Source organism: Amblyomma maculatum, chromosome 2 (assembly GCF_055883805.1).
Source record: "Amblyomma maculatum isolate TAMU_Amacu chromosome 2, ASM5588380v1, whole genome shotgun sequence".
In the NCBI taxonomy this organism is placed as follows: Eukaryota; Metazoa; Arthropoda; class Arachnida; order Ixodida; family Ixodidae; genus Amblyomma; species Amblyomma maculatum.
The window spans coordinates 15,869,700-15,897,289 of NC_139345.1; the positions used below are offsets into that span (position 1 = coordinate 15,869,700).

At 46.8% G+C, this 27,590-nt stretch overlaps 1 protein-coding gene across 1 annotated transcript in view; it reads right to left on the reverse strand.

Annotated features, from left to right (window-relative positions):
* Mid1 (calcium-permeable channel component Mid1) overlaps positions 1–27,590 on the reverse strand; it is a 124,647-nt gene that overhangs the window by 23,875 nt on the left and 73,182 nt on the right. The window contains exon 2 of the mRNA XM_084592553.1: positions 19,002–19,269. Within this exon, the coding sequence (XP_084448679.1) occupies positions 19,002–19,269 (268 nt within the window). The remainder of the gene's footprint in view (positions 1–19,001; positions 19,270–27,590) is intronic.

Consider the following 27,590-nt stretch of genomic DNA (forward strand, 5'->3'; position numbering starts at 1 on the left):
GGCAAAAGAAACTTCCGCCGTTGCTTTCGCAATTCAACTAGAGTTAACCAGAGCTAAACAACAACTAATTTTTATTTTTATGATGACGTCATCAGTATGATTGACAAATGAAATCCCGTGGTATCCCAGGCGCACGCCGCACCTGCTCCTCCTCTTCAGTTGCCATGGTAGCGGCGCATGCGCACAACTGGCCTTTCCCAGCCACCGCAAAATACTCAACTGGTAGCCCAGTATAGTTCTCGCTACTAAAAAGTTTATTGACAGCCGCCTTCGTGCTGTTCCTTCTCAGGCATGGGGTCAGACGTTTGGACGACACTCATGTATTAGTTCAGTTCAGTCGTTCAGTCGTGTCCGACTCTTCGTGACCCTATGGACCATGTCGCGCCACGCTTTCCGGTCTCTCACTATCTTCCTAACATCACATAACTTCATCTGCAGTGCCTCGAGGATGCTTTACTGATTCGTTTTAATTCGCGTGTTGCACGAATCACATGGCAGATATTTTAGCGCGTCCTTTTGTATCACATTTGTCTTTCCTGATCGGCATAGCGAGCTCTAACTGGACATGATACCAAGATACCATTGCTAACACACACTGATTTTTGAGACCCGACGGAAGGAATCTGTGATGGCATACACGGCAGAGCTGCGTGACAGTCCACAACAGTGGCGAAGGTGAGCCTCCGCTGCCTATGGCATCGCTTTTGTAAAATGTTGTGGAAACCTCAAGCTGACACAAAATCGATCCCGTAAAAGCTTGCCTATACATCATTCATGCCGACAAGGCGGTTTCAATGCCACAGGCCACACAGTCTACTGGCGTCAAAAGTTAATCAAGAACTAGGAAGTATCAAGAAGTCTTCAAAAATTGCTTCTCAGCTGCCGGAAACGTAACCAATAGCCACGCGAAATACATGAGAGTTTCACGTGCCGTCAGTCAGTTGGAGCTGTCGCAAGCGCGTCTTCTCTATGGCGTAAGCAAGGGATAGTCCTATAGTGTACTTTAATTGCCACCTTGTGAACAGGAAAATGTGGACACTCAACGCAGCTGCTTCCGAGTGCGTGTACTGTTGTAAATGGGTAAACGCTACCATATCCCACTTCTTTCAGCACTTTAACTATTGCTATTGGCTCCCCGTGAATGACAAATGAGCAAACGAAAAAAAATTGAGAGCACTGCTGAAGCTGCACTGCAGAAATAAGAAAGTCTGAGCGTTTCTGCTGTCGTTGCGACACAAGACACAACAAACGTTTATTCTTTACGCATTTTTTATTTTTGAAAATATTTAATGATTTATTTTACTTCTTTATTTTTGTTTAATTTTATCTGTTTTTATTTTTTATTTCCCTCAGAAGAACCATGGGACCCGCTCGCAGGAAGTCGGCGTAGAGGATCGTGGTCGAAGACTCCTGTATACTCTACGGGTCCATAGATCACCTGTATTCTGAGTTTGCATTGTTAGCGAAGTTATCGAAAGTGTCGCTACCTCACGTGACCTCGAGTCATCTGATTTTTGGACGCAACAGAACTGGATGCTACTACCACTTCCGGTTCCGGCGCTTCCTACGACAAGATGACTAGAAGTCAGGTAGATAGCGACACTTTCAATAACGACGCAAACTCGAAATACAGGCCTAGGAGACAAAAAAGGAACGTGGCAAGCCATGCCGCGTCTAGTCCATCTTCGTCGGCGGACCCTATGGCATCCCCTGAAATAACAGTGCAGTGCGTTTGTGCATCATACCGGATAGAAAGAGGGCGTTGGTCAGGAACCCAGCCAGCAACGCTGGTAGCCACGTCGGATCAAGGGGCAGAGGCGGATCAGGGGGATATGGAAAATGAGGCGTCCGAAAAACGACGTCGAGAGGAACTTGGTGAGACATAGATTTCACAGGACGGTGGAGGGTGGAAAGTGAGGGGCGGAAAAAAAAAAAGAAACCGAACGCCGCTTCCCAGCTGCATGCATTGTCGCTCCCGCAGGAGAAGACTTAGAATTTTAGTCATGTAACCTTAGTCAAATAAAGTTGAGGTTTCTTGTGTAAACATTGTATATTTTAGTGTAATAAAAAAATTCGGCGTAGAGTAGTGGTTGGCTCACTCTCCTGGGACACGGAAGGACGGTGGTTTGAGCCCTGGCATGGACGCAATTTTTTTTTCTTAATGATTGACAGTTCGTGAGGACACGCCATGGTTATACTCTCTGTCCTCTACACGCCACTCATGAGACAAAAATTGATTTCGCATTTAAATAAAGCAAAATCAGTGCGTAGACCAGGCGTCACGCAGATACATCAGTGGCCGATTAATTTCATTTCATTTCATTACCTTAAAGGCTGCACCAGAGGTAATACATAAAGGGTGGGAAAAAATGCAATAAAAGTTTTATTTTTCTTTATACATGATCGACAAAGCTCGCAACGAGGCCAGCATCGCCTGTGTTACCAGAGGGCATTAACGCCACCAACATGAAATTCACAAGGGCAGCGCACGCTAACAGCATACAGTGTCATGAAGAATCGGGACGTGAAGTTCCGAGCGCGGATCTCAATTGGGAGTTGCAAATGCGCTTTCGGCATTTAATTTCGTGGTCGTGACATTCGTTGCTGGGAAAGAGTGGGATGCACCGGCCTTCTTAAGTTCACGATGGTGACGGCATCAGTGGGCGAAGGAGACCTGCAGGACTTGAAATCGCGTAACGCTCGCCCTTTCTTCTGTTTCTCTTGCTGTCATGTGGAGAGGATCCTATTTCGAGGGGGTTATTTCGAAGATGATAGCATGCAAACTCAGATAATAAAGTGACTCCCTGTAAACAGTGCTAGTTCCCAAACTTTTTGATGCCACTGCGAGAACTACGCCCAGCGAATAAATGGCCACGGCCAGAAATTAACCCCATAAACTAGGTGATCAGGCGATCCTTTGCTGGTGTCGAATCTCAAACAGGGAGAATACACTGTGCCTAGTATATATCTTTTTTTTTTTTTTTTTAATGAAGTTTCCGCCTCGTTGCGATGGCGCTGCCTACGCGTGCTCCCAGAGCGCGGATTTCGCTCCAAACGCTGAGAGGGTCGATTTCTAAAAGCGACCGCAATCGCTTACTCGCACCACGTGACGACGGCAGCGCGTGCATGCAGTCTTCACTTCCGCCAACCATCCGATGCCGAGGTGGGGTGCGAGTCTCACGGCCCATAAAGCCCCAGGCGTCGCCGTCCGCAGCTTCCCACGGGCCACTTCCCCTCGAAGGACGGGGAAGGTGGGGGAGCGAACGGCATTAAATGAGCGGCGCGTTTCCACCATTTCGACACCGTCCTAATCTGGGCGCCTGCCGGCTACAGTATATAGCGTCCGCGTTGTCTGCATGCGGTGGCGGCAGCGGCTTACTTGTGTCACTTTGTGAGCGCAGGAGAGCGAGCGGGCGATCACGTTGCGCGTGCGCGTCGTCTGTGTGTGTGTGCGGCTGTGCGTGCTAACCCGTAGTCGGGCCCATTCGTGCAGCTTAGATATTAACGCATCCCGCACGCCCACCGTCCGCTGCGTGGCGGCGGTAGAATAAAAGATTTCCCGCGCGCGGGCGCCTGCGACGAACCAGCCATGCCGAGGTAATTACGAGCGCTTTGTCAGTTGAGAGGTGCGAAAGGTCTCGGCGTCGTTAGGTGGGAAAAGTAGATTTCGCCTCCCGTTCTTTCTCCTTCGTCAAATCAAGAGGGAGGAGAACACCGTGATTATACAAGATCATGCGCACTGCGGGTGTCGAGATTTCTTTTTTCCGAGTCTTGTAGTCGGCTTCCTTATTTCAGCTTCGATACTTTGTTTGACAACGCGATATTCAGTAGGTATATGTACGATGCATACATTCCGCGAATCTGGAAAGCTACAACGATTATTTAATAATTATATGCGAGCATGATGAAAAAAAAAAATAAAACAAAAAAAGCTCGTTGATACGAGACCCGCATAAATGCATACAACACCCGTCCTTTTCCAAAACATCTTCCTTTGTTTTGTGCCCAGGTTTATTGGCTAAAGAGCCGGGTAATTCTCTGATACATTCGCATTCAGCACGCTAGCCACTATATAGCACATATTTGTCACTCTATTGTACTCTTACGACCACTTATTGATTTATTACTTTTTCTTTTCTCATGCTATTTCAATTTCGTTTCCACTAGCAAAACGATTGCTTTGGCGTGCAAGAGGTCTCATGAAGCATGAAAAAAACACAGTTTAACCGCTAGTTCGTAGGTTTGTGTCACTACAATCTTTAAACCAGCCTTCTTCAAGAGGAGCCAACGACATATCAGCGATTACACTGAAGTTTTCTGAATGCTTCTCGCGGCCTAAACACGTGCTTATCACTCTCTGCGCGTCACAAAGTTGGACCTGTATATTTTATGAAGTGTCTGCATGACTGTATCTGAATGTCTGGTCCCATGAGAAGCCTGTCGTTAAGATAAAGACAGTGTCGAAACATCTTTGCTGTGATTTTGCGGATAAATATAAAGTTTTGAGCATAGACCCTTGAAATACTTTTTTCACAAAGCTGCATTATGCATCCGTTACTACTTCATGAACATTCAACGGCAGCAACATTTTCTTTAATGCGTTTTGTGGACGCATAGTCAGGCCTTGGCACTGTGCTTCTGTCTGATTTGTTCTCACAATTTACTGGTCTCCTGCATTGCTTAGGTGGACTCGTAAAATCAAAGAATCGATGCATTTTTCCAACGTCTCCCCACCCCTACACTCCAACCTTCCTCTCCTCCATTCCACCGCTTTCATCCATCCAAATCTGCACGCCGGTCTGCCCGATGTCATTCCTGAAGAGATGGAACCAGCCGGTAGAGAAATGTTTGGCGTTCAATAATAATAATAATAAAAAAATGTTGGACAAAATGCCCTCTTGCTACATATTATAGCCAGGCGAGAAAATCTATCGAAATATTTAGCTTCTGGCTCTGAAAATTGCGCCGAATGTCATGTTACATGCTACTCTTATTTTAAAATTTAACTTGAAAGGTTCTAGTCGGTTGGTACTAGAAAAAAATTGCAATTTCTAGTAAACGGCTTCAGCTTTGAGCTACCGTCGTTTTCCTTGGATACTGCTCGCCAGTACCTAATCTGCTAACCCAACCAGTTGTTGTTGCAGCGTAGATGCGGCTGGGGTGCCTGTAGTTCGCACTTGTTCAAGAAACGAACTCTGGCGTAAAGGCATTCACAACGTTGGGTAAGTGAAGACACAGGACAGTTGTTCTACGTGTTCGCTTTGTGAAGTGCTTGCTCTCCTCCATCTAACTAAGCTTGGATACTGTCCCGCTGCTGTGGCTCAGTGCCTATAGCGCTCGATAGCTGACCCCAAAGAGGCGAATTCAATCCTTATCATAGTGCACAAATCCGTCGGGGTGGCGCAGTGGTTACGGCGCTCGACTACTGTGCCCAAGGACGCGGGATCGAATCCCGGCCTCGGCGGCCGCTTTTCGATGGAGGCGAAAAGCAAGGCGCCTGTGTGCTGTGCAATGTCAGTGCACGTTAAAGAAGCATAGGTGGTCAAAATTTCCGGAGCCCTCCACTATGGCGTCTCTCATAGCCCGAGTCGCTTTGGGACGTTAAACCCCACAAACCAAACCAAACCAAATGTGCACAGTCGGCTTCATCCCCAATGAACCGAGTAGCTTTGGGATGTTTCCATTAGGGTCATTTGTCGCGCATGAGATCAAGTGTGCAATGAAGTAAAAAAAAAAAAAAAAAAAAAAAAAAAAAACTAGATATGGCGGTTCAGTAGCAATGGCATTGATGTGATTCTTTCCGCTGAACTCAACAACACACTTATGTCGTGTCGGATGCAGCCGCTTCTTTAGGAAAAAAAATCAAAAAGTAAAAAAGAGACTGTAATGGAATCTACGGTAGATCAAAACGGCAAACACGTTGTCGAATTTATTCTGAAACCCTCCACTGATACACATCACTCCTCGCATAACAATCATGCACATTTTTAATAATTCATACTAACACTCTCCTCACCTCGGTAAAGGGAAGCTGCACCAATTTTAGAATTGTGTGACCTTCAAGGAGTAGTTTGTTTAAACCTTGTAGTTTAAGCCTACGAGATATTTTAGCGCCAGAATTTGAAACAGTGGCCTGATAACGACTTTCAGGCTTCTGAAAGAATGGCGGCGTCATGGACGGTACCGATAAGTTTCCAACATAGACAGGCTTTGAATGAACAAATAGAACGCCACAAGAAGCGAAGCCCTTGAAGCATTGTTTCGCCGCATTCGAAGACGCACCACAGGGTGCGGGTGAAAACAGTGGATGTTTGATATACACCGACTGTATTACAGCATTACCGAGCTTCTCCGTACTTCTGCCCGATAATAGCGCGAAAGTCTGCGATTTCGCACTATTATCAATTTAACAGATATGACCCCTGTCAATTTTTTATCTCTCGTGCACTGTGTACAAGCATCGAATAATTCTTCTTTCCCTTCTCTTACGTTTTGTTTTAGTTTGTAGACATCGCCATCATCATCAGTCTAACTGGATGTCCACTGTAGCTCAAAGGTGGTACCAGCCCTCCGACTGAATACAATGTCAAGCACCAGCTTATCTAGGAGGACTTCCTGATTTCCCCGGCACTTTGTGACCCCTGCTAAGCTCGCGCTGCTTTGAAGTACGCTCTGTCACCTAACACATACAAACGAATGAGTTCTACATGCGTTTATATGGAGACACGACATATACATCGCAGTGAGAGCCATTGTCCAGTGAGAGCAAGAATAAAGCAAACAATTAAAAACTTCGAAAACGTGCTTGCTGTCCGCTCTTTATCCCTACTCTTCGGTGAGTTGCGTTGCTCACGTAGTCGGCCATAAGTTAAATCTCAGTCGGACTTAAAAGGAGAGGGCAAGGATCAGCAAAATCAACAGTGGACAGCCGCCATTAAGCACATGGAGCAATTACTTGAGGGGTCGACCAGGATTATCCAGGGCATGCATAATCGCAGCTCGCTCACTCTCGTTAGCTGAAATACCCAAACGGCGCCAGGGTAGAACCAGGAGGGCACCGCTAGGCGATGGAAGTATAAAGCCGCGATAAGGTGACAGTCGCTCGCGTTACGATTTCTTTTACGCTTGAGGAAGCTCGTGAAAAAACAAAGATATTGTTTCTTTAAGCAACGCAATACAGCGGAAGATAAGAGAGTAAATTTTATCACACAGGAAAGACAGAAGGCCGGCCCAGGGACAAATCGCTCCAGTGTGCTTCGCTGTTTAGGAAAGAGGAAAGGAAAGGGTCATAATGAGTGGCGTCCCTTGCCGGCAAAGTACAGTGATTAATATTAAGAATGTTATGAACGTGAACATCACTGCATGGTTAGATGGTAGAAAGAAAAGCGCACGCAAAAGAGAAACGAAATAACAACTTCAAAGTGAGAACCACGAAATGCGAGGCCATATAGATACGCACAGGTAAGACTGACGCTAGGAGCAGAATAGCCTTAATCTGCGGAGACCCCGTATAGGCCACGCAAAAACAAATAATATATAAAGGGTAAAAAAAATGTCATGTTTCTATAAGGGTAATAACAAGTTCGAGAAGGCGTTACTATAATAATGTTTAACCTTCTAAGGTAGCAAGAACAAAAAAATACGGCAACCGCGATAACACGGCACGCAGGCGAAAGGACGTGGAGAGCAGTGTCGGGAAGTGGCCTGAGCAGAGGGATGGCGGAGGGATGGCTGGCTATACATATAAGAAACACTCGAGGCTGCCACAAATTAGGAGTGAGAATTTAAGAGATTCGGGTCTCGAGCTCGAGCACAGAGTGTCGCGAGTATAGCGACACCAATTTGCGATGAACGTGAATAAAGCAAAAAAGAGAAAGAGAGAAAAAAAAAGAACCTCGAAAAATTGGGGAACAAGTAAGGGCGTCGGGAAGAATAAGAAATAAAGATAATCACCAGTCTGGCGATATTAGAATCTCTTGCTGCTTCTCTGAATGTGCGCTCGGCGCGGCCGAGCGCGCACACAGAATTAATAGCCATAATAAAAGGGAGGACGATGAGGGGATATCGGAGAGGGCGAAGGAAAAAAGGAGTTGGGGAGTGGGCGCAAAGGGAGAAGCCATATAAGCTATAAAGGAGCCGGATGGGAAGGGGAACGAGTAAAGCATACGGGGGATTAAGGAAGGTAGAGATGAAAAAGCCCGCTCTTAACTGGCCTTTTATCTGCAGGGTGAAGTACGGCGACGGTGGTGATACCAGCGCGGCTGTATAAAAACGAGGAAAAACGTCGGAGTGGAAAGTAAGAGTTAAAACGGCGAGGGAAGATATGGGCGCAAACAAAGCGAGCGGTAAGTGCTCGAAAAAGAAAACCAAGACAAGAAGAACGCTGCGCACCGGTGTAAAATAATAAGGCACCGTTAAGCCTCGTTCTTGGCTCTCTTCTTTCTTTTTTCTCACTTTCTCTCAGTTTCACGACTTGGGCAGCACATATCTTAAATACAAGGCGGTTTAGCTGCTGATTCATCGAACTACCTTCTAGTTTTATGGGAGTGCGTTTTCGGCTTTTCACACGAGCTTGCAATTTTGTCGACCAATAACTGAGTGTAAATTTATTACCTTTTTTTTTTTGCGTGATATATTATCAAAGAGAACCAGATTTGTTTTCCGTGTTTCCTTCCTCCTCGTTGAGGCCATCACACTGTTAGATATGCAGCCGGTTGCAGTTCATGCTTAATGCAATCAAACTGCTCTATCGCGCCGTTCCTATGATTACATACTCATGACCTAATAAAAAAAGAGCCAAAATTTCCACGCGGTCCTGATACGCTTTGGCTTTTTGAAATCAGTTTAATTGTTTGCAGTATTTAACCACCATTCTCACTATCGTTAGTGCTAGGGAACCTTGCAGGAGCAACCTTCAGTGAACACTCGTAACTGTATAAGGGCGAAAAATCAATTTTGTATTGTCTATACTTCCGACACTTCGCGTAATTCTTAATATCTAACTCCATCTCGCGTGGCTAAGAAGCCGCAGCCTTGCTGAGTTGTGACAACATTCCTGCTAGTGTCACCAAACGTGCTGGGAACACTTGTACCTAGACTCTCCTCGAACCTCGGCCATTATTGGAATGTGCATATATGCATGTGCAGAGATCAAACAGATGGTGCAGCTGCAGACTGGCCATATGACAATATTCACACCATCCTTCTAGCGAATGTTTAGCAACGAGTGATGCTGATTATTTAAAACGAGCGTTTTGCCTGTCCTCTTAACATTCCTTCGGAAAGATTGTGGAGGTCCTTTCGCTATTGAAGGTCAAGAGGCAACATAAACATACTCCATACAAATAACGTAACTTCATTCTCTCATGTTTTGCTCTCTAATCCCCTCCCTCCTCCCATCACGAGTAGTGTGGTCAACTGAACTCTGTCTCCCTTTTCTTGCTAAGTTTTATAGATTTTGTGAAGCTCACTGTCTTATAACCTTTCTTTTTGGCGAGGAGCGAGTATGCGCGAGACCAACGTTTGTGTGAATGCCTTAAAGCTCGGCACTAGCGAGAAACTTTCTGCAACGGTGTAGCGTTGACGGAGCCACTGGGCCGTAGCTCCTCAGAATGACGATCACACCACGCGTGTTTTTTTTTTTTTTTTTTTTTTCCCGCTGCATTTGTCGTAGACTGCAGAGAGAGGACCCGCTTACGAGCGCACAAAGAAGGGGTAGTCAAGTGGGAAGACGAGAAAGCGAGCGCGCCGCCTTGCTGCACTCTCGTCACTCAAGCAGCCGGCGGATCACTCTACTTGACTCTATTTGGACCGACGTTGAGGTCTGGGGTCGGCTCCGACTGGTTACTCTTTTTTGTCAAAACAAGCCAGCCTGCGGGAGGTAAACCGGTTTCTGCGGGAAGTGGGGAGCGGAAAACATCCTGCGTTGTGCGCTTTTTCACTAGGATTCCTAAAGAACTGTAATTGCTAGGCTTATGCTCGCATGACAACGGCTTTGGTGAACGCGAAACGACTGGGAACACGCACATACAAGTACGCGCGCCAGCGCACTTCGTTTTATAAAAGTTTTGCGTGGTGTTCTGAAGAACATGCATGACTAGCTCTCAAAACAGCACAGTATATGTTATACTCAGGATTTTAGCGGCCCCTAATGTGTATCGCTCCATCTGCAAGATCTAGTGGTCCTAGCGGTGTCTAGCGGTCCTGCCGTTCCAATGAAACATAGGGTGGTGAAGACAACGCTTCGCCCTATGTCTCCAAGAAGGGAGCGTGGCACACGCCATCTGCCGCTAGCTTTGAAGACCAAGCGGCCCAAAGAGCGCGAGCCATCGCCGCCGCCGAGTGGAGCTACATACCTCGAATCCGGCACAGAAGAAGACGCTTTGTGATCGGCGGGGTTCTGTCAAATAAACACTACAGTGGAACCAGCCCCAAAAGCTTCCACTATATCGCTCTGAGTCCCTGAAGATGACGGAGCCAGATTACACGGGCTTGCAAACAGCCGAAGTGGTAATTACTATGAGGCAAAAATCATAATGAGAAAACATTTCTTGCCCCATGAGTGGAGTCATGAGAGCATTACGAAACTGTGCCACTAAAGCGTGTCCTCATCAACTGACACTTATGAAAAAAAAAAAAAAAAAGACATGTCTATGCCTGGAATTGAACCACCATTCTTCCGTGTCTCATCCAAGCGTGCTAATGACTGCTCTACGCCAACTTTTTCCTCTTTTTTTTTCTTTCTTTGTTATTTTTTCTTTAGTGACTGGCTTTGACACACAATAATTCATAAAAAGAAAACCCAATCACAGCATAAAGCTCTAAACGTAGAAAAGAAATTAAATAAAATATATGGGAGTTGACGACGCGTGTAATGTTGCAGCAACCGCAGCAACAATGCTCCCGCTTTCGCATTTCCCCAGTGAATGTTGTGCAGTGCTCTCCACTTTTACATTGGGCTCCCTGACTTATTGTTACCCGACCGCGTATACTCCGCATATTGTTGATCATAGAATACCCCGTCTCATTCGAAACTGGTACTCTGCCTACTTAGCCGGTACATTCTTCTCCGTAGACCACTAATTTTGAGCATAATGGCATCCAGCGAGCTCTCAAGGATAACTCCCGTGCGCCTACCGAGTGATGTCAGGGAATGAACCGAAGCAGCGTTTCGGTACACGCTCCTCGAGAGCCCCTGACATAATCGGAAAGTGCCGCCGTCTCCACTTGAAAGTGCAAGTTTAACCTTGCATTATTTTTTTTTTTTTTTTTCAAACCGGACTTTGTAAAGCCTTCGCCCATTGCGGCATGTTAAATTCATTGTAACTGGCAGTGCTAGGCGAAACTCACGAACTGTTGATTACAGGCGCCGTGTGAAGTGCGCGGTGTTAAATTTGTTTTCGGTTTATTTCAAAGCGGGCTTCATGAAATATGCCGGCCTATATTCCCGTGGTCGGCCTTTCTGAGGCCGTTCTCAGACAGGCAGCATTCTCCCGCACGCCACGGTATACGCTTGTATAGGATATGAGCCAAACCTATTCGCAATGCGTTTGGTGCAGTGCTCGGCATCAAGAAGGGACACATGTCCGCAGTTGCTGTCTTAGGCGCGCGTACCAGGCACTGCAGCTCACATCGAGAAGCTTGGCCGAGAGTCGTTCACAAGAAACCTTCATGCGTTCGTCGGCGCAATACCGTTTTCCTGCCTTCTGCAGCACGCTGCTGGGGCACTCAGCAGAAAAAAAAAAAAAAAAAAAAAATCAACGAACGCGCATATTCCACTTTGTAAAAACGCGCGTTTATTTGACGCGCCCTGCATATTTTTATCCACTCTGTTATCTGGTGCGAACGATTTGTCCACTCTAAAGCAATGCCGTGTGGAATACCTGCCGCAGTTAACCGATCGATGCAAAGTCCGAGGGAAAGCCACTCGAAATAATATTCTCCCAAACCACTTCGGCTGCAGCGAGAAACCTTGTTTCCCATTCGCCAACAAAAAATTAGGTGTTACTGCAATTCGGGCCCCACTCTGTACGCAGCAGTTGCGGAAGATATTGCGGGCTACAAGAGCAAGGAATTCCTCTGCCGCCACTGTTGACAGAGGAGGACACAGCTTGATACGAAGCAGAGCTTTTAGTTGGGCTCCACGTGCAAGGGAGCGGTGCCACGAGATCACGGCGCTCCTGGCCGTGGAAGGCAAGCCTCCCTGTGCGGGTCCTTCAAAGGAACCCGTCGCCCGAAGGAAGACTAGGCCCGGGGAGACGGTTTGCTTTTCGGGAAGTCGCGCAAAGTGCGCGTGACGAAGGCGTGTTCATTGCGTGGCTGCTTTCTGCTTCGAGTGCACGTGCCCACGAGCACTCGCCGAAAGTGCACTGAAAGGAAAGCTGTAGCTGCTCGGGCAGAACAAAAACAAAGGCGGACACGGGGAAGAAAATGAGTGAGCCGCATTCTCGAACGAGCTTTGAACTCCGCCTCCGAGCTCGCACTCGCATCAGCTCTGGTTCATATACCTCTCACTCCGAGGGAACCGCGGGAAATAGCGAGCGCGAGCGCCTACACGCACACAAACGAAGGCATCTCGATCAGTTTGTGGCTGAGGGATGCATAGAAGAAGGTACTAACGTCAACACAAGAGGACCAACAAGCGTGATCCAGTAAATCGGACTATTGAAGCACAACAAGAAGTAGACCGAATGGAAAAGCTTCAAGTTTTGGTCTACGCGCTGCCGGTGGTTTGCAGAGTGTATTTGGTTTCCCTTGCATCTACGAGTAAAATGTGCAAAATAGAAAAAAAGTGTGTATCTGTGTGTGTGTGTGGGGGGGGGGGGGGTAGAGACACAGGAGATGAGAAGAGAAGAGGAGGCTGACTTGGGAGGGTGCGACAGAGGCGCGCTAGAGAGCCGCTGGAGAGGGGTACGAAGAGGGATGTATAGTTGTAGGAATACAGTGAAAAGAAAAACAATATGGAGAAAACCCATAGAGAGGTTGGAAAGACAAAGGCAAGAAAGGAGACAAACAAATGCACGCGATGCGCAACTGGGCCACGAGCGGAGACTAATCAATACGTTCGTTCTGAGGAGGGTGGTGTTCAAAAAAAAAAAAAAAAAAGCAGAAAAAATGGGGAGGGGGAGAGGGGGGAAGAAAACGCGCCGACTTCTTTTTTCAACCGAGTCTGCTCCGACACTGGTGGCGTCCATCTCTCTCTCTTCTTGAGTTTCCTGCCCTGTCTTGGATCGTCGTACGTCGGCCATGCCTTTCCGATCTTTCTTGTGCTCTCTCACTCTTCATTCATTCGCTCCTGTCGTGCATCGCTCATGTAAGGACTCTCCTCTTTTTCCATGCGCAAATAAATTGACGACGACACCGCTAAAGGGGACAGAACCAAAAACGGGGGTTTAATTGCAAATAAAAAAAAAAAAAGACTAGGATGGTGCAAAAGGAGAGTAAGTCAGCGCCTGTGCCGCGAAGCGGGGGTCTGTTGAACACGGCAGACCTCGATTCACCGCCCCGCCTTCAAACACTCCCTTCCTCGTGCATGGCGGTTGCTGTTGCTGCGCTTTCAGCAGTTAGCTCCTTTCTCGCGCGCGGTGTGTTTTTCTTCCGTCAGTTTTGGGGCGGCATGTTGTGCTCCCTTGATCTCCTCGCAAATCACGTTCTACGCCACTGACAACGAGGAGACCTAGGCTGACGAGTAGGCTACGACTGTGTGATGAAAAAAAAAAAAAAAATCACCAGGGAGGAAGGACAGCGCGCGTAGCGCGCACTCGGGAAGAGCAAGGAGGCAACGGGGCACAATTTCTCTCGTATTCGCGTTCTTCATCACCCATCGAACCAACCAGTGGGAGGAAACGGCGAGAAACAGACCTAATTTTCCCCTAGCTTTGTTTCCCAAGCGCACTGCTCCCGGTGACCTAGTTTTACTTCCGATCACTGCGGCGAAGGCGCCGAGTTGCCATCCTTGATTCTGTCTGACCTCGTGCAAGTAAGGCTGACGCTTTTGAGTACTGGCATAGTGTGGAATGGCAAAAATAGCATGCTGAAAAGTAGTCCAATGCTCAACAAATGTCCGTCTGGTGAGTAAAAAAGATGGCGACGCAGGTAAGACAAGATCTTGCCAAAATTAAATCAGTCAAAAACAGTATAATGCTGCAATGCTCGGCCGAAATCAGACGGAGACCAGAAAACCATTCGATTACAGCGTCCTTACTGAGTCGACCTGTGCAGAATTTTCGCTAACTGTAGGTGGTGGTGGAGTAAAGATAAAATGGCTACCATAGGAAGGGCTTTGTCAGTGATGAGACAATGTGCGATAAGTTCCCTTGACTGAACGATTGAATCGCTGTGTTTCCTGATGGAATTTCTAGGCGTGAAACGAGTGAAGTGCAAACTATCGATGAGGTGTATAGTATTTAAACTCATGCTTAACCGGTTAGGTAGCTCGACATGTCTCGCTTCCTTATCGCATTTTTTATACTCACTGGCTCATGCATTTTCAAATGCGTTCGTCTATCACCGCTCCTGTGTGTCCACATCGATGCTTTAATTTTGGAACAATGACATGCAGATGTTTAGAGTACACAAAATGCCAGTGCGAAAGCATAAAATCTGGAGAGAAAAATACAATGACGACACTTTAATTTGCAGATGGGCTTGTGACAAGATAAACTTTTGCCTCCTCTATGCGCGTTCAAATTTGCATCAATCATCCACGAAAAACTAAATGCGTGCTGGGAGCCTGAAATGTCGCCTCCAAGTGTGTGGTGCGACAGCGTTATTGGCTTCCGTACGTGGCTTCTTCTGCACATCCTAGTTCGCCTACGGCCAATCACTGCCGAGCCACGTCAATTGCAGGCTACCTCTGACCACTGCCCTGCCCGAGATTTTTCGCTCACCACACTGACGCCAGAATTTCTCTTTCTGACATAAAATATTCTGTAGTTGACAAGCGCAATTGCTGGCTCAATGTTTTCAAATTGCTGCTGAGCTCCTAACCGCATTTCTCGGCCACCGCCGGAAGCCAACTGATTTCGGTAGACGTGTAGGGCATAAAGTTTCTTACGCTTACCTAGAGGGAAAGCTGCGCTGCCGTCTATGGGAGTTTACATGGAGTTTCCAGACGGCCAGTTCAGCCATCATGGGCTCTCAAAGCATCATGGGGCGGAGAGCTACCGAGTGCACAACTACAACTTTTGGCCAAAATTAATACAAAGATAAACGTTGTTCTACCGTAAATAATGTCCTAACATTGAATATTGTGACTATAAATTACAAAAAGAGAGAGAAACAGAATGTCAGTGTGAGATTTATCCAATATAAGCGATGGCTCTTTCTCCTATTGGCTTAGTTTTGAGCAGCACAAATACCAATATTTCGCACTTAATAGGCAAACTTTGAAATAAAAAAAAAGCGTTATGAAAATATTTATGGTTGTGCAATCACTTAAGGAAGTTTGTAGTGGCATTTCGGGAAACAGAAACCATTTATTGGCGACGTCTACTTTTGCGCCTTCGCTACTATGGATTTCGCGGTCTATGTACGCACCTTCAGATGATGATGATGACGAAAAAGAAACATCGCAGTAACGCCACTCCACGTACCCGAGAAAAACCGACTGTCCTGCAACAAGTAGCACACCGGCCCATGATTCTTAGCGCGCCCATGGTGGCTGAAGTGCATCGCCCTCAGCTTTCCTTCTAGTTGGTGTAAGGAACTCTATGGTGTAGGGGGGAGATAGACGGTGAAAGGGGGAGCTGCGTCTCACCCGATCATCCATGCTCCCTGACTGGTGCAAACAAAGTGCTTTCTCTCTCTCTCTCGGGTTGTTACACGACTATATTTTTTTTGATTTTGCACATTAGAATAGTTGCAATGTTTTGCAGTTTTATTACGGATGGTTAGTTAGTTTATGGTGTTTAACGTCTCAAAGCGACTCAGGCTATTAGAGATGCCGGCCGTAGTGGATGGCTCGAAAATTTCGACCAGCTGGGGTTCTTTAACGTACACTGGCACTGTATCTAACACGGGCACATTGCTTTCTAACTCCGTCCAAAATCATCCACTGCGGCCGGGATTTGATCCCGCATCCTTGGGCACAGCAGTCGAGCGCCCTAACTGCAACTCCACCGCAGCGGTGTCTTTCGTTACAGATGCATTTTGTATATTGTGTATTGCCTGTCCATCACTATTATATCATTGAAGCGTTCTATTATTTTGGTTCTCATTTGCTTTGTGGATGTATTTTGTAGATTCCATATGAATGTTCACTATGCCACATACTTTCCACCTGCACTAATGCCAAGGACGGCGCTGTAGATATTTGTATAAAAACATTTAGTAAAAATTATTGGGAACACTTGACGCGATAGCTTAGGCTACCACCTGACATATAATTCCCCGATTTAACCAAGCCGTATGAACGTGCCTTCGTGGCCTATGGGGTAACGTGAATGCAAGCGTCCCGGCAGGCTGATTCTGATATGACCCTCCCATATGAAGGGGAGGCCCGAGTTGACAGCTCCGGCCAAACGTAGCGTAAGGCAACAGTATACGTCCAGATAGAGCGCTGTCATGTCAGCTGTCAACTGTCAAGCGCCACGCTCGTGAAGTTTCGTTCGCAACGTTTACGCCGACGCCGAATTTTCGGTGAACGAGGCCTTTAACGCTATCACGTTAAAGGCCCGCCATACCATACTCTATTACGATAAATATTGTATGCGGTGTTTAATGTCCTCAAACGGCACCGGGGCAGCATTAGGTATGCCGTAATGTAGGGCTTAAGAGTAATTCCGACCACCGGGGACTCTTTTACGCTCACTGACATCACATATAGCACACGGTCGCCTTGGGCCGCCTCCGTCAAAACGCGGCTGCCGCTAGTGGAATCGAACCTGCGTCCTCGAACTCAGCAGCTGAGAGACGCCACAGTAGGAGGTTTGCGAATGTTGCGTGTTTTGTGGAAATTAAAACGCGTACGTAGCAAAAGTGAGTAAAGTAAGACTGCACATCGCACTAAACGTCTCAAAGGTGAAGTGCGAACGAGGCAGACGCAGCTATTTTGCTCGTTATAATAGTCACGCATGACAGCAAGGAAAATAAGTTCTAATCAAAGTCCTTTTTTTTTTCTAAGAAAGGAATATCCCCACTTTCAAGCCACGTGTACAGAGGTGAATGACTGCGTCTGCTTTCCCCGAGAAGTTTGAAGCAAATAGAGTCTTGCGCATCTACTGCACCAAAAATGATGCTGCCGGCATAAACCATGCTGCCTTTTATTTTTATTTTATTTTTAACGAGCCTGATGTGTCCGAAATATCGATGTGTTTAATACTCAAAAAAAAAAAAAACTGCACGTTTTTAAGCTACCTTAAGATTCGAGCATATTTTGAAAGCACAGAAGCTCTGAAACTAGCTGAGTCCTATATTTGGTTTGATGGGCCAAGCAAATGTATCTTTAATATTCTTGACCTTTGAAATTCTAGGGTATGCGCACGGTCCTAAGGGGCGAGTTGTTCAGGGACCGCATTTGAGCTCAACACTTTATTAGACAGATTTGTTTGACTCTGAAACGTTTTTGTGCTAATCGATAGAGTGGCTGCTTTCGTGTCTATTCGTTAGCTGGTTCTAACTGTTCCGTTGAATCAGTTAATTTATTGAAAAATATTAATTCACTAGCAATAAATAAATTTACTGACTGACTGACTGACTGGCTGGTTTAGCGTGCCAATATTTAACGAAGCAAATGAAATCTTATGATGAATGCGAAATTTCAATTTACGTTCAAAGCACGAAATTCATTGATGCGAAGTCGATGTTGAAGTGAACAACAAAATTTGAAGTTTGTAAATGTTGATGAAAAAAAAAATTACGTTTGCTTAGTGCTATATGCACATCTCAACAAGACCAGACCCTCTTCGCTCTTAAGCGAATGATATATGAATATATGTCGAAAGTCATGACGTTATAGCCTCTGTTCTGTTTGGTGCATTCCATCGTGGTGCGTGAGATGCAGAAATGACGTCTATGGTGTATTCTGTAAAGCAGCTGCGTTTAGGCCTGTTCTTCAGAGAAGGTGTCGAAGATAATTCCCCCGCAGCACTGTGTCGCAGGGAAAATACGGTTTGCCGTCATTTTGAAATACCTCGCAGATGGCATGCAATAGAGAGCAACAGAAATAAAAAATACACGGAGCACTAAACAAAATCTAATATTTTGACAGAACTGTGAATGCGCCACAGAGAGGAGACAGGTAGCTAACAAGGTTCTTGTGAGACCGTAACAATATTAGCGGATTGAGGCCCACAGATTATCTAAGCTTTGTTTAGGTACGCAAGGACTTTTTTCCCGGCAGTTTTTAGTTAACTCGGTTGTTGGCACAGTGGGGCGAATATACATTTCCGCAGTACCCATGGAGCTTGTTCAAGCGCTTCCGACCTACAGTCAGAAATTCTCCAATTACGTCGTCTAAATCGCTAATTGCAGTGTGCTTTAATTGATAGTATGCAATATTCGAGGCAGTTCTTTGGTGAGAAAACACTGACTGTGGCGTCTAGTCAGTCGCATTATTGAATTACCGGAGAGTAGAAAGGCGTAAAAGGGAAAGATGAGATTGAAAACTATAGCATGGTCGGTGCCGGGGCAGACACCTAATGATCTCACATGGTCAGCGGACTATTAAATACCACTGAACATAGAGAAGACCTGATGCATTCTATTTCTGAGTTGCTGACGTGATGATGCTAATGCTTGTGGCTTGACAGTCCTAACCCTTAGCTCAGATCAAGCCGTGGCTAGAAAAAGACGTCGTTCTCGCCTCGTTCAGTTCACCTCTGTGATGATTGAATGTTCAATCATATTTTGTTAACGTGCTCGCGCATTATTTCTAAATTATACATGCCTTCGCACATCCTCATTCATGCTCCTTGATTCACTTCGCGCGACCCGGCGTGCACCTCTGGTATTCCCGGCGCACCTTAGCGTGTTCTTTGGAGAGAGAGAGAGTGCGTACTTACCGATGCATATGAATACGGGCTCCCCCGCGTACTGCTCTTTGGCAGCCGGGTGGAAGTAAGGGCACTGCTCCTCTACGCGGTGGCAGAACTGGCGGCACGGCCGGACTGGCGGGGGCGCGGGGCCCTCTTCCGTCGGCGCGGTCGGTGCCGCAGTTGCCGCTGCTGCTGGCGACCCGCGGTCTGCGGTCTTCCGGCGCCCGGAGGAGGAGGCCGCCGCGGGACCGTACACGGGCACCAGCATGGCGCAAGTCCACTCGCGGTACACCACCTGCGCACAGGGTTCCTATGAGCCTCCTGTGTTGCTTATGCACCCTCGCGAAACACAGCATCAAAGCATCCCAGCAGTCATTGTCTAACGCAACCCAAGGACATGGCGGTAAATGCCCCTCAAAGAAGGCTCTTTAACCAGTACCGTCTACCTAAGACCACGGGGGGCATGCAAAGTGCGCAGTTGCGAAGCGTGGAACCCGAAACGCACCGAAATGAAACTGGCCACTTGTGAAGCCGCCAAGCGCTTAGGTTCTCTTTTTGTCATCTTCTTTGCGTGCAGCAGTTTCTAAACAAAATTTATCAATTCAGACATATACATAATGCGCATTGCCTTGACGGTCATCTGATTCGTACTTGCGAGAATGGGCTGTGGCGGCGGTGCTTGTACTTCATGTTCGCGCTCTTTATCTTATAACACCTTTGTTTCAGCAAGAGTGACGTTTTTGTGATCATGAGCTAGTATCCTATCAATGCAAGCCTACTTCATTTTTCTATTTTATCGTCTCTCAAAGAATCAGAAAAAAATCCGGAATGAAGCTCGGTCGGAACGGATTCGAACATAGGAATCTCTCGTTGAATACGGGTACGTAACCTAATAACAAAGACGGATTTTCTTTTTCTAAAGAAACAACTTTGTTTACAAAATGCGCGTCACCTATTTTATAGCACATGGTTGAGCATCAAACCGTAGCACAGTAAAGCAGGGTGCAATCTAGCAAAATCTTTGGCAGGCAAACAAAGGAATTAGATTATTGGTGCCGCTGCACACTGCGAAATGACTAAAATCTATTGAAAGTCAGAACCATCCGACTCAGGTGTTCAGTACGGTACCCAATATATTTGGACAGGTGACGCTACACTCAGAGATACGTACCCGTCCGAATTGCTTGGGGTGTCGTAATATATCGTGTACATTTCTGTAGGGTTGCTGCATTTGCCATGTAACTTGAAGGATAGAGGGGAACGTAATAATTACATAGCAAGATAGACTTGGTCTTTCAGGCTGAAAATGCCGCTGTGAGCGACGTCCAAGCCATCTCCAAACACTTCAAGGACCACAAGACAGTGCTCGTCATAGTGAATACGGATAAAAGTAACAAAATAATAAGGCAGTGTGAACAAGACGGTGGTGGCAATGATGCTTCCAAAGTAGTTAAGACTGAATAAAGGGATGTATTTCCAATTACCGACGAAACATGTTTGCAATGGTTTAAAAAATGTTTGCTAGAGCTTTCAAATATTAATCTTGCCAAATATGATCTCTTATTTATTTTGCGATGTTTGTAATAGTTAACTAGATTGCCTTTGTTGTCTGGCTGCAGCAATGCGAGGTGCTATCTTGAATGTTCGCTAAATTGCGACCACAGTTTTTTAATCATTTCTTTTTTGTTATTGGTTTCATCACATTCCTCGGCGTCCCTGTCCTTGACAGAACAAACCGTTTTTTAAAAGTTGTATGTAGAACTGTTCTTTAGAAATAAAAACAACAAATCAAATGCGAACCTGATTTAATGTAAGAAACAAGGTTCTGGCTGACGAATCGATGACGTCACATGTAGTACTAAAACGCCACTCACACGCACGTTGAATTGGGAAAATAGAGGCGGGAAATTATGACGAAGTTCATGAAATGGCGAAGTTATGCGGAATGTATGCCTCAAAAATTTTGTTCACTCTGGGAGCGGCCAGTCAAGTGGGCAACGTTTGCGTAGTCGCAAACGCAGTGTTGCCCGCGGAAATCGACTGAAATGAGACAAAAAAAAAAAATGGCAATTTAATAATCGAGTAGCGCACGAATTAATTATACCACGGCTACAAAATTTGGTAGAATAAGTCAAGACTTGGAGAAAAGCTATATAGGAAATGTTTTGCTGAATACGCGAATGTCTGCAACCACCTGGAGTTTCCGTTTAATGCATTTGCCAGTTTTGCGCATGTAAGCTTTTCTGCATAACAGTGAGACTGAGTGTTGTGCATTTGGAATTCAGTTATATTTATAATTCATGCTGTCTATTCTTTCTTGTATGCTATGCCAGTAAGCGGTATAGAAATTCCAAGCGGTCATCGGTATTATTACAAAGAATTCTACAAATGCGTCCGATCGTGGCCCAGCTACATCTTTGGGGCGTTATACCGCATATCTCGTCTGCGCCCTGTGAAGATGTAGCATGCATCTGGATTACTGCTTATGTGCGCATGTGGCAAAAAGCTCTCATCGTGTCGAGAAATTTATATCAGCTAAGGTTATTTTTTGTTTTCCTTGCACACTCGACCGAGGTAAATGACAAGTTCTTTTTCATGTATTTATCGAAGCAAAATTAATGTCGTATTGGAAAATAGGACTGTAGTGGGTGTGCCTTTAGGCAGGAACCCCGCAAAAATCGAAAGGCGAGTATGCTTAGTGCTCTGATGCAGCGAGGGCAGGAGTTGTGAAACACACCGTAAGAGTAATCCATTTAAACAAACGTTTCGGAACATTTCTTTTCAGAGCTGAAGGAATGAAGTGGTCCTCACAGGGACTCCTCCTATGTTGCGAGTTGGGTGTGCGCCGCTTGTATGCTTGGCTTGTAAATTAGGTGCTCGAACCTTTTTTTTTTTTTTTTTTGTGCCCCTTTGAGAAAAAAATTTAAAAAAGAAGGAAGAATCAACCCGTTATGAGCAAGTCGCACCTTGCACAGTGTATGTATATGCTAGTTGTGTGTGGAGGGGTGAGAAAAGGACGAAACGAAGACATGCTACGCATATCGCCTCTCTCTCACACGTACTCTTTCTGTTTTCTATGCTATAAAATTATAGCACCATTCCCCGCAAACTACACAGCGATTCTTTGCTGGTCTCTGCCTTATGGCAGTCTATTTAAGGTCTAACGGGAGGCCTCCAATCAAGCACCCTCTCCAAAAATTACAAATGCACCTCAGACGGGAGTTGCCGACTGCACGCCTGTAGTTCTAGTCATCGTCATGGTATAAAATTTTTCTCTTCGAATTTTGCTCCCTCCGCAATTTTGAAGTTGAGAGGAAAGCGACCGCAGTCCCTTTGGAGCGAGGAAATATATCCGAAGGGAGCGTCAGACTGGACGGGGCGCGAGACAAAATGAAAATTTGCTTTGAGGAAAGGCAGAGCGCAATATCTCTTCTACTTCTCGGTGGAACCTGGACGTTCTATGAGAGAAGGGATGAAGGTGGGAGAGAAAGAATTAAAAAGGATTAATGTGTTGAGGACTGCGGACTAATTTTGGGTATCTTTAACGTGCATTGACCACACAGCACTCGGACACACGGCCGCATTCGAATTCGAGTGTACCGGCTTAGTAGCCAAGAGTTCTAACCACTGAGCCACCGCGGCAGTTAGGAAATGAGAATAGCACAAAATAAGATGACGAATAAACTTCGTTTATTAAAACAATCTAAAAAAAAAGATCTTGCGGCACCCTGGGAGTAAAGGACCAGGAGTCCGCCTCCCTTCGCTTCACGCCTTGCCCGGGTGACTAGCCATCGCTGCTTCATTAGGTCGGCGGCAAGTAGGGCTTCCTCCCAGGAATTGACAAATTCTGAGACGCAGCGCCAAACTTAATACTTTTCATAAATGCCTGCCCAACCTCTCTATTTCAAAGTGTGAGAAAGAATGGTTGGCACAATGCTCATCTAATGTGATACAATATTTTAGGGCTCACTGTACAGTACGGAGGATGTCGGAGAAATAACGTGGAAAGAGAATGAACTGTCCCATGTGAAAGATCACTTTAGCCGTCGTGTGGCCAATGTAAATGGGTAGTGTAACCTTGATACGCGATGACGTCATCGACATAGACCATGACTCTGAGGACTAAGGGGTGTCGTCGTAAACGTTGGTGAATGCGATCTTGTAGGAAGACGGTTTGGTTTATGAGGCTTAACGTCCCAACGGGACTCGGGCTATGAGAGACGCTGTAGTGGACCGCTCCAGAAATTTCTACCGCCTGGGGTTCTCCAACGTGCATTAACATTGCAAAGCACACGGGCGTCTTGCTTTTCGTCTCCGTCGGAAACCAACCACCGCGGCCGAGATTCGATCTCACATTCTTGGATACAGCAGTCGAGCGCCCTAACCACTCTGGGCCAGCGCGGCGAGGCAGGAAGAGGCCTGCCATATATCCGAACGCCAGTATGCGTTCTGGAATAGCGGATTTGTTAGTTCAAGTGGTTTCGAAAAGCATCCTCGCTGCGGCGAAGCCTAACGCCCGGTTTTCGAAGCGATGGGTGTTCTGCCGGTGAAGGAGTCTCCAGTCGGGAATCCGAGCTTCCGCTGCCGACGGCGGCTGGCGTGGCTCGTCGCCGTGTGCGTGCGTATGTGAGCGTGCGAAGCAGCGTCGTCGAGCACGTGTCAGCGTGCACGGGGCGCCTCAATGGGTCACCACGTGACGCGGATGCCATCGATCCCGACGCGCCGCCCCGACCTGCGCCTTCCCCTCCCTGTCCGCGTCGCTGGGAGCCGGCGCTCGAGGGCGCCCGGGTCTCGAGACCGGGACGCCGTGGCCTGGTGACCAGGTGTCCTGCTGCCGATTCTCTTATCGCAGCCAGAGGAGCATTTATCGCCGGATGTGTTCACACCTGTCCCTTCGGAGCCGCGCTAAGTGAATCGGGCTGCGGCGCCGTGGCCTTCTTCCTACAGTCCCAACAACAGAATTGTGACAGATACTGCGCCTTTTGTATCCTGTAAATCAATTTCAATCGCCGCTGATGCCTGCTGTACTAACGCCACCTAGACATCTTGGTCTGCTTCTGTTTGCTGTATGGTTGTTGTTGTGGCTGTAGGAGGAAGGAAAAGAAAATGCACGGGCCTGCTACTGGCTCTGTAGCTGAGCCACCTCCGCTGCCTCGTGCAGACAGAAGAGAAAACAGAGAAGGAAAAGGAAGAGGGAATGAAATAAGCGCGCGTCGCAACAACAGCCGTCGTCCACCACCGAAGCGGTGGCGGGTGCAATGACGGCCTACAACAGATAAAAAAATTCGGTGGCAGGCTAGCCCCCGCCGCAAGCAGCGGTGACCTACCTGCCCCAGCCGCACCTTTTGCTGTATGGTGCTGCGTTCAAGTAAGCGGAGCGCGCGATGTATATACGTCACGACAGGCTGACCTCGCCGGGCATCCGATATAGGCGTCCGTGCGGCGCCTTTCATTTGCCGGTTGCTGTATGGTGCTGCGTTCAAGTAAGCGGAAAATGAAAGGCGTCGCACGGACGCCCGTATCGGACGCCCGGCGAGGTCAGCCTGTCGTGACGTATCGTGACGGTACATCGCGCGCTCCTTGTCGAACACAACCAGCATTTCATTAAACGCATCAGAGTTCACCGGCGTTCTATAATTTGTTTACAGGAAAGGAAAGGCGCAGCATCTTTCACTCACGGAAGTCCGCTCATCCTCACGGTAGACAAGGGGAATTATAAAGAGCGTTTCACTATATCTGGGCCGTGGCGCAGTTGGTAAAGCGCTGGGCTGTGGATCAAAGAAATGGATGTTCGGTTCCAGGTGGAGACAATGTTTATAACTATATTTTTAACTCTTGCTCTCGAAAGCGTGGCACCTCTGCTGACAACCTTCTGTCGATAACGATGAGGCAATAAAGGCTTTCGTCTTAATGCATGCATGCTGGTATTCATACCCCCTGAATGTACGAACTCCGCTTGATGCCCAACTTAAAGCGCCCAATATGCAACAAAATAACAGAATTACGGCACCGACAGGAGATGAAGGCTGCTACACTGACTACGCACGGAACACGAAGCGAGACGTCTAACAGCATGTGCGTGTTCAACAGAGGAGGCACATACAAGACGACAAGCAGACAAAGGAGAAATCGAGCATTCCGAAATCTCCGCCTGCATCGAGGAACGCGCGCACAATAGGGGCGGACTGGAGGTGAAGGTGACAAGCGGTGAAAAGGGGCCGGAGGAATGCAGCGCTGCCTTCCGTATGCAAATGCTGCACTACGGACGGCACAGGCGCCGTCCGAGCCGGGGAATGTTGCACCGCCTCTCTTGAGTTACGGCCTGCCACACCTTATCTTTGTTGCCCACCCAGACCAACTAGGAAGGTGAAGTGTGACGACAGAAAAACAGTTCTGCATCCGATTTGGAGTTAAGGCTTCTTACGGGTTAACCATTCTTACCGTAGTGGCGGCGACGGTGGCGAGCATGATCACCAATACTTACTAGTGCCCCCCCAAATAAAATCGAGCACACGAATGAACGAAATTTCGTTTCGTGGCGCGCCCTGCAAGCGGATGCGCATGTGTATAGCTTGGCTGCATGTGGGTCACTCGAATGTTCCGCTTGACAACTTTGGTGTTCGCATCATCAGCAGCGCGGACGAAGGAGACCGATTTTTCTCTAAACTCGTGTTCCGCTTTATTTTGTGGGCACTAGTACGTCTGCAGATTTTAGGCTCAATGAATGGCACTCGATCAAAGGAATGTTTGGCCACACGATAAAGTTTTAGGATTCCCCGCACTGAAGAACTTCATAATGAGCTGAAGCACAATGAGAAAACGACTCAGATTTGTTTGTCGTTTTTGAGGCGAGTTCTTAAATGTCTATCGTAATTCCGGACTCAGACGTTTCAAGGGGCACGTCGAATTTCCCGCAGACAAAATTAAAGGATGAGCAGGTGATGGTCTCTGTGTGTCGAATGCTCGCAGAGAACCATTACCAGACAATGCCTCGCGGCTGTATATAGCGGATGTCTTGGTGCTTATGGTAACACCTCATCTTCAAATTAAAGCGGAAACATAGTAGTCTGAAATGGTACGGAATTCGGTCGTGAATTGGCAATTCCAAACGCTCATTTGAAGACACTACACAATAGGAACAGAAGTATACTGTATTAAGCTTCTGTCAGATTTATTCTAAATATCCAAAGCATGTAGCGTTTTCCAGTAGGTGAAGTGGTTCCTGCTTCTGCTTGAATTTCGAGTTTTACGGCAACCAAATTGAGCGATAAATCTGGTGTCCCATCAGAGTATTGTTATTTTTACTCTAATAATATTCATAAGAAAATGTCATAGTGCTCGACTGTTGCCAACATTATCTTCTTCTTCAGCCTAACCGCCCACTGTAAGACAAAGACAGCTACGATACTTCTTTTTGCATCTCCCTCCTTTGTCTGCTACGACCATCTTTTACCCGCGACTGCAGTCCCTCATATCTATCCCAACCTTCACCCCCACCCCCACCCATAACCGCTCCCCCACGCCTACATCCATGAAGCAACTTAGTTCTGCCGCAAGGTAAACGCCTACCGTAAGCAGAAATAAAGACGTAAAAAAAAAAAGAATATGTTTAGCGCGTGAATTGCATACATGCATGCTTAGCCATACTCTATTGATCCAACACTGTTTTTTTTTCTTTTTTTTTTGCAAGTAGCGACCACTGTCGCTTCACTTACAGTCGCGTAAACTTATTTCGAAAGTGGACGAAGCCGTAACAAGGCATTCATAAGAAAGGGGACTTGGACACTGGCTACACTAGATCAGGGCCCGTATTCCGAGTTTGCGTCGTTATCGAAGTGTCGCTATCTCACATGACCTCGAGTCATCTGATTGGTCGAAACGCCAGAACTTGGTGTTGCCACTGCAGAACCGGAAGAGGTGACATCATTTTCCTGCGTTTCCACCAATCAAGTGACTCGAGGTCGGGGAGATAGCGACACTCACGATAACGACGCAAACTCGGAATACGGGACCAGTTGTCAGTGAGCGCTTGTCCTTGTCTCCTTTCTTGTGAATGTCTTGTTAGCGATTCGTCCAATTTTTTTTTTTAAATGCCAAAACATTACTTCGCTATGTTCACAGACTTCTGTCCGCAGAACGTGTCCGCACACCACGTCCGCATACCGTCCACAGATCGTGTCCACAGAACGTATCCTCAAAATTGTGTCTGCAGCAGTTGTGATTAATTGAGAAATGGTAGAGCTTAATGAGTGGTGTCAATCGATAGAGGGCGACATAATGTTTTGTCCGAAAAAGAATTAGGCTAATATGTAATTAGGTAATTAATTAGAATAAATGGTTCACATGAAAGGAAAGGCGCAGTATCCGTCACATTTGTTCTGTGATTCATTTATAGGAAGGGAAAGGCGCGGTAACTGTCTCACTTGTTTTCTGTAACTGATTTATTTATAGGAAGGGAAAGGCGCGGTAACTGTCTCACTTGATTTCTGTGGACACTGCAACCGCGCCGTAAGGGAAGGGAGGAAGATGGGAGTGAAAGTGGATAGAGAGAAAGAGGAGCCGTAGTGGAGGGCTACTGAGTAATTTCGACCACCTGGGGATCTTTAACGTGCGCTG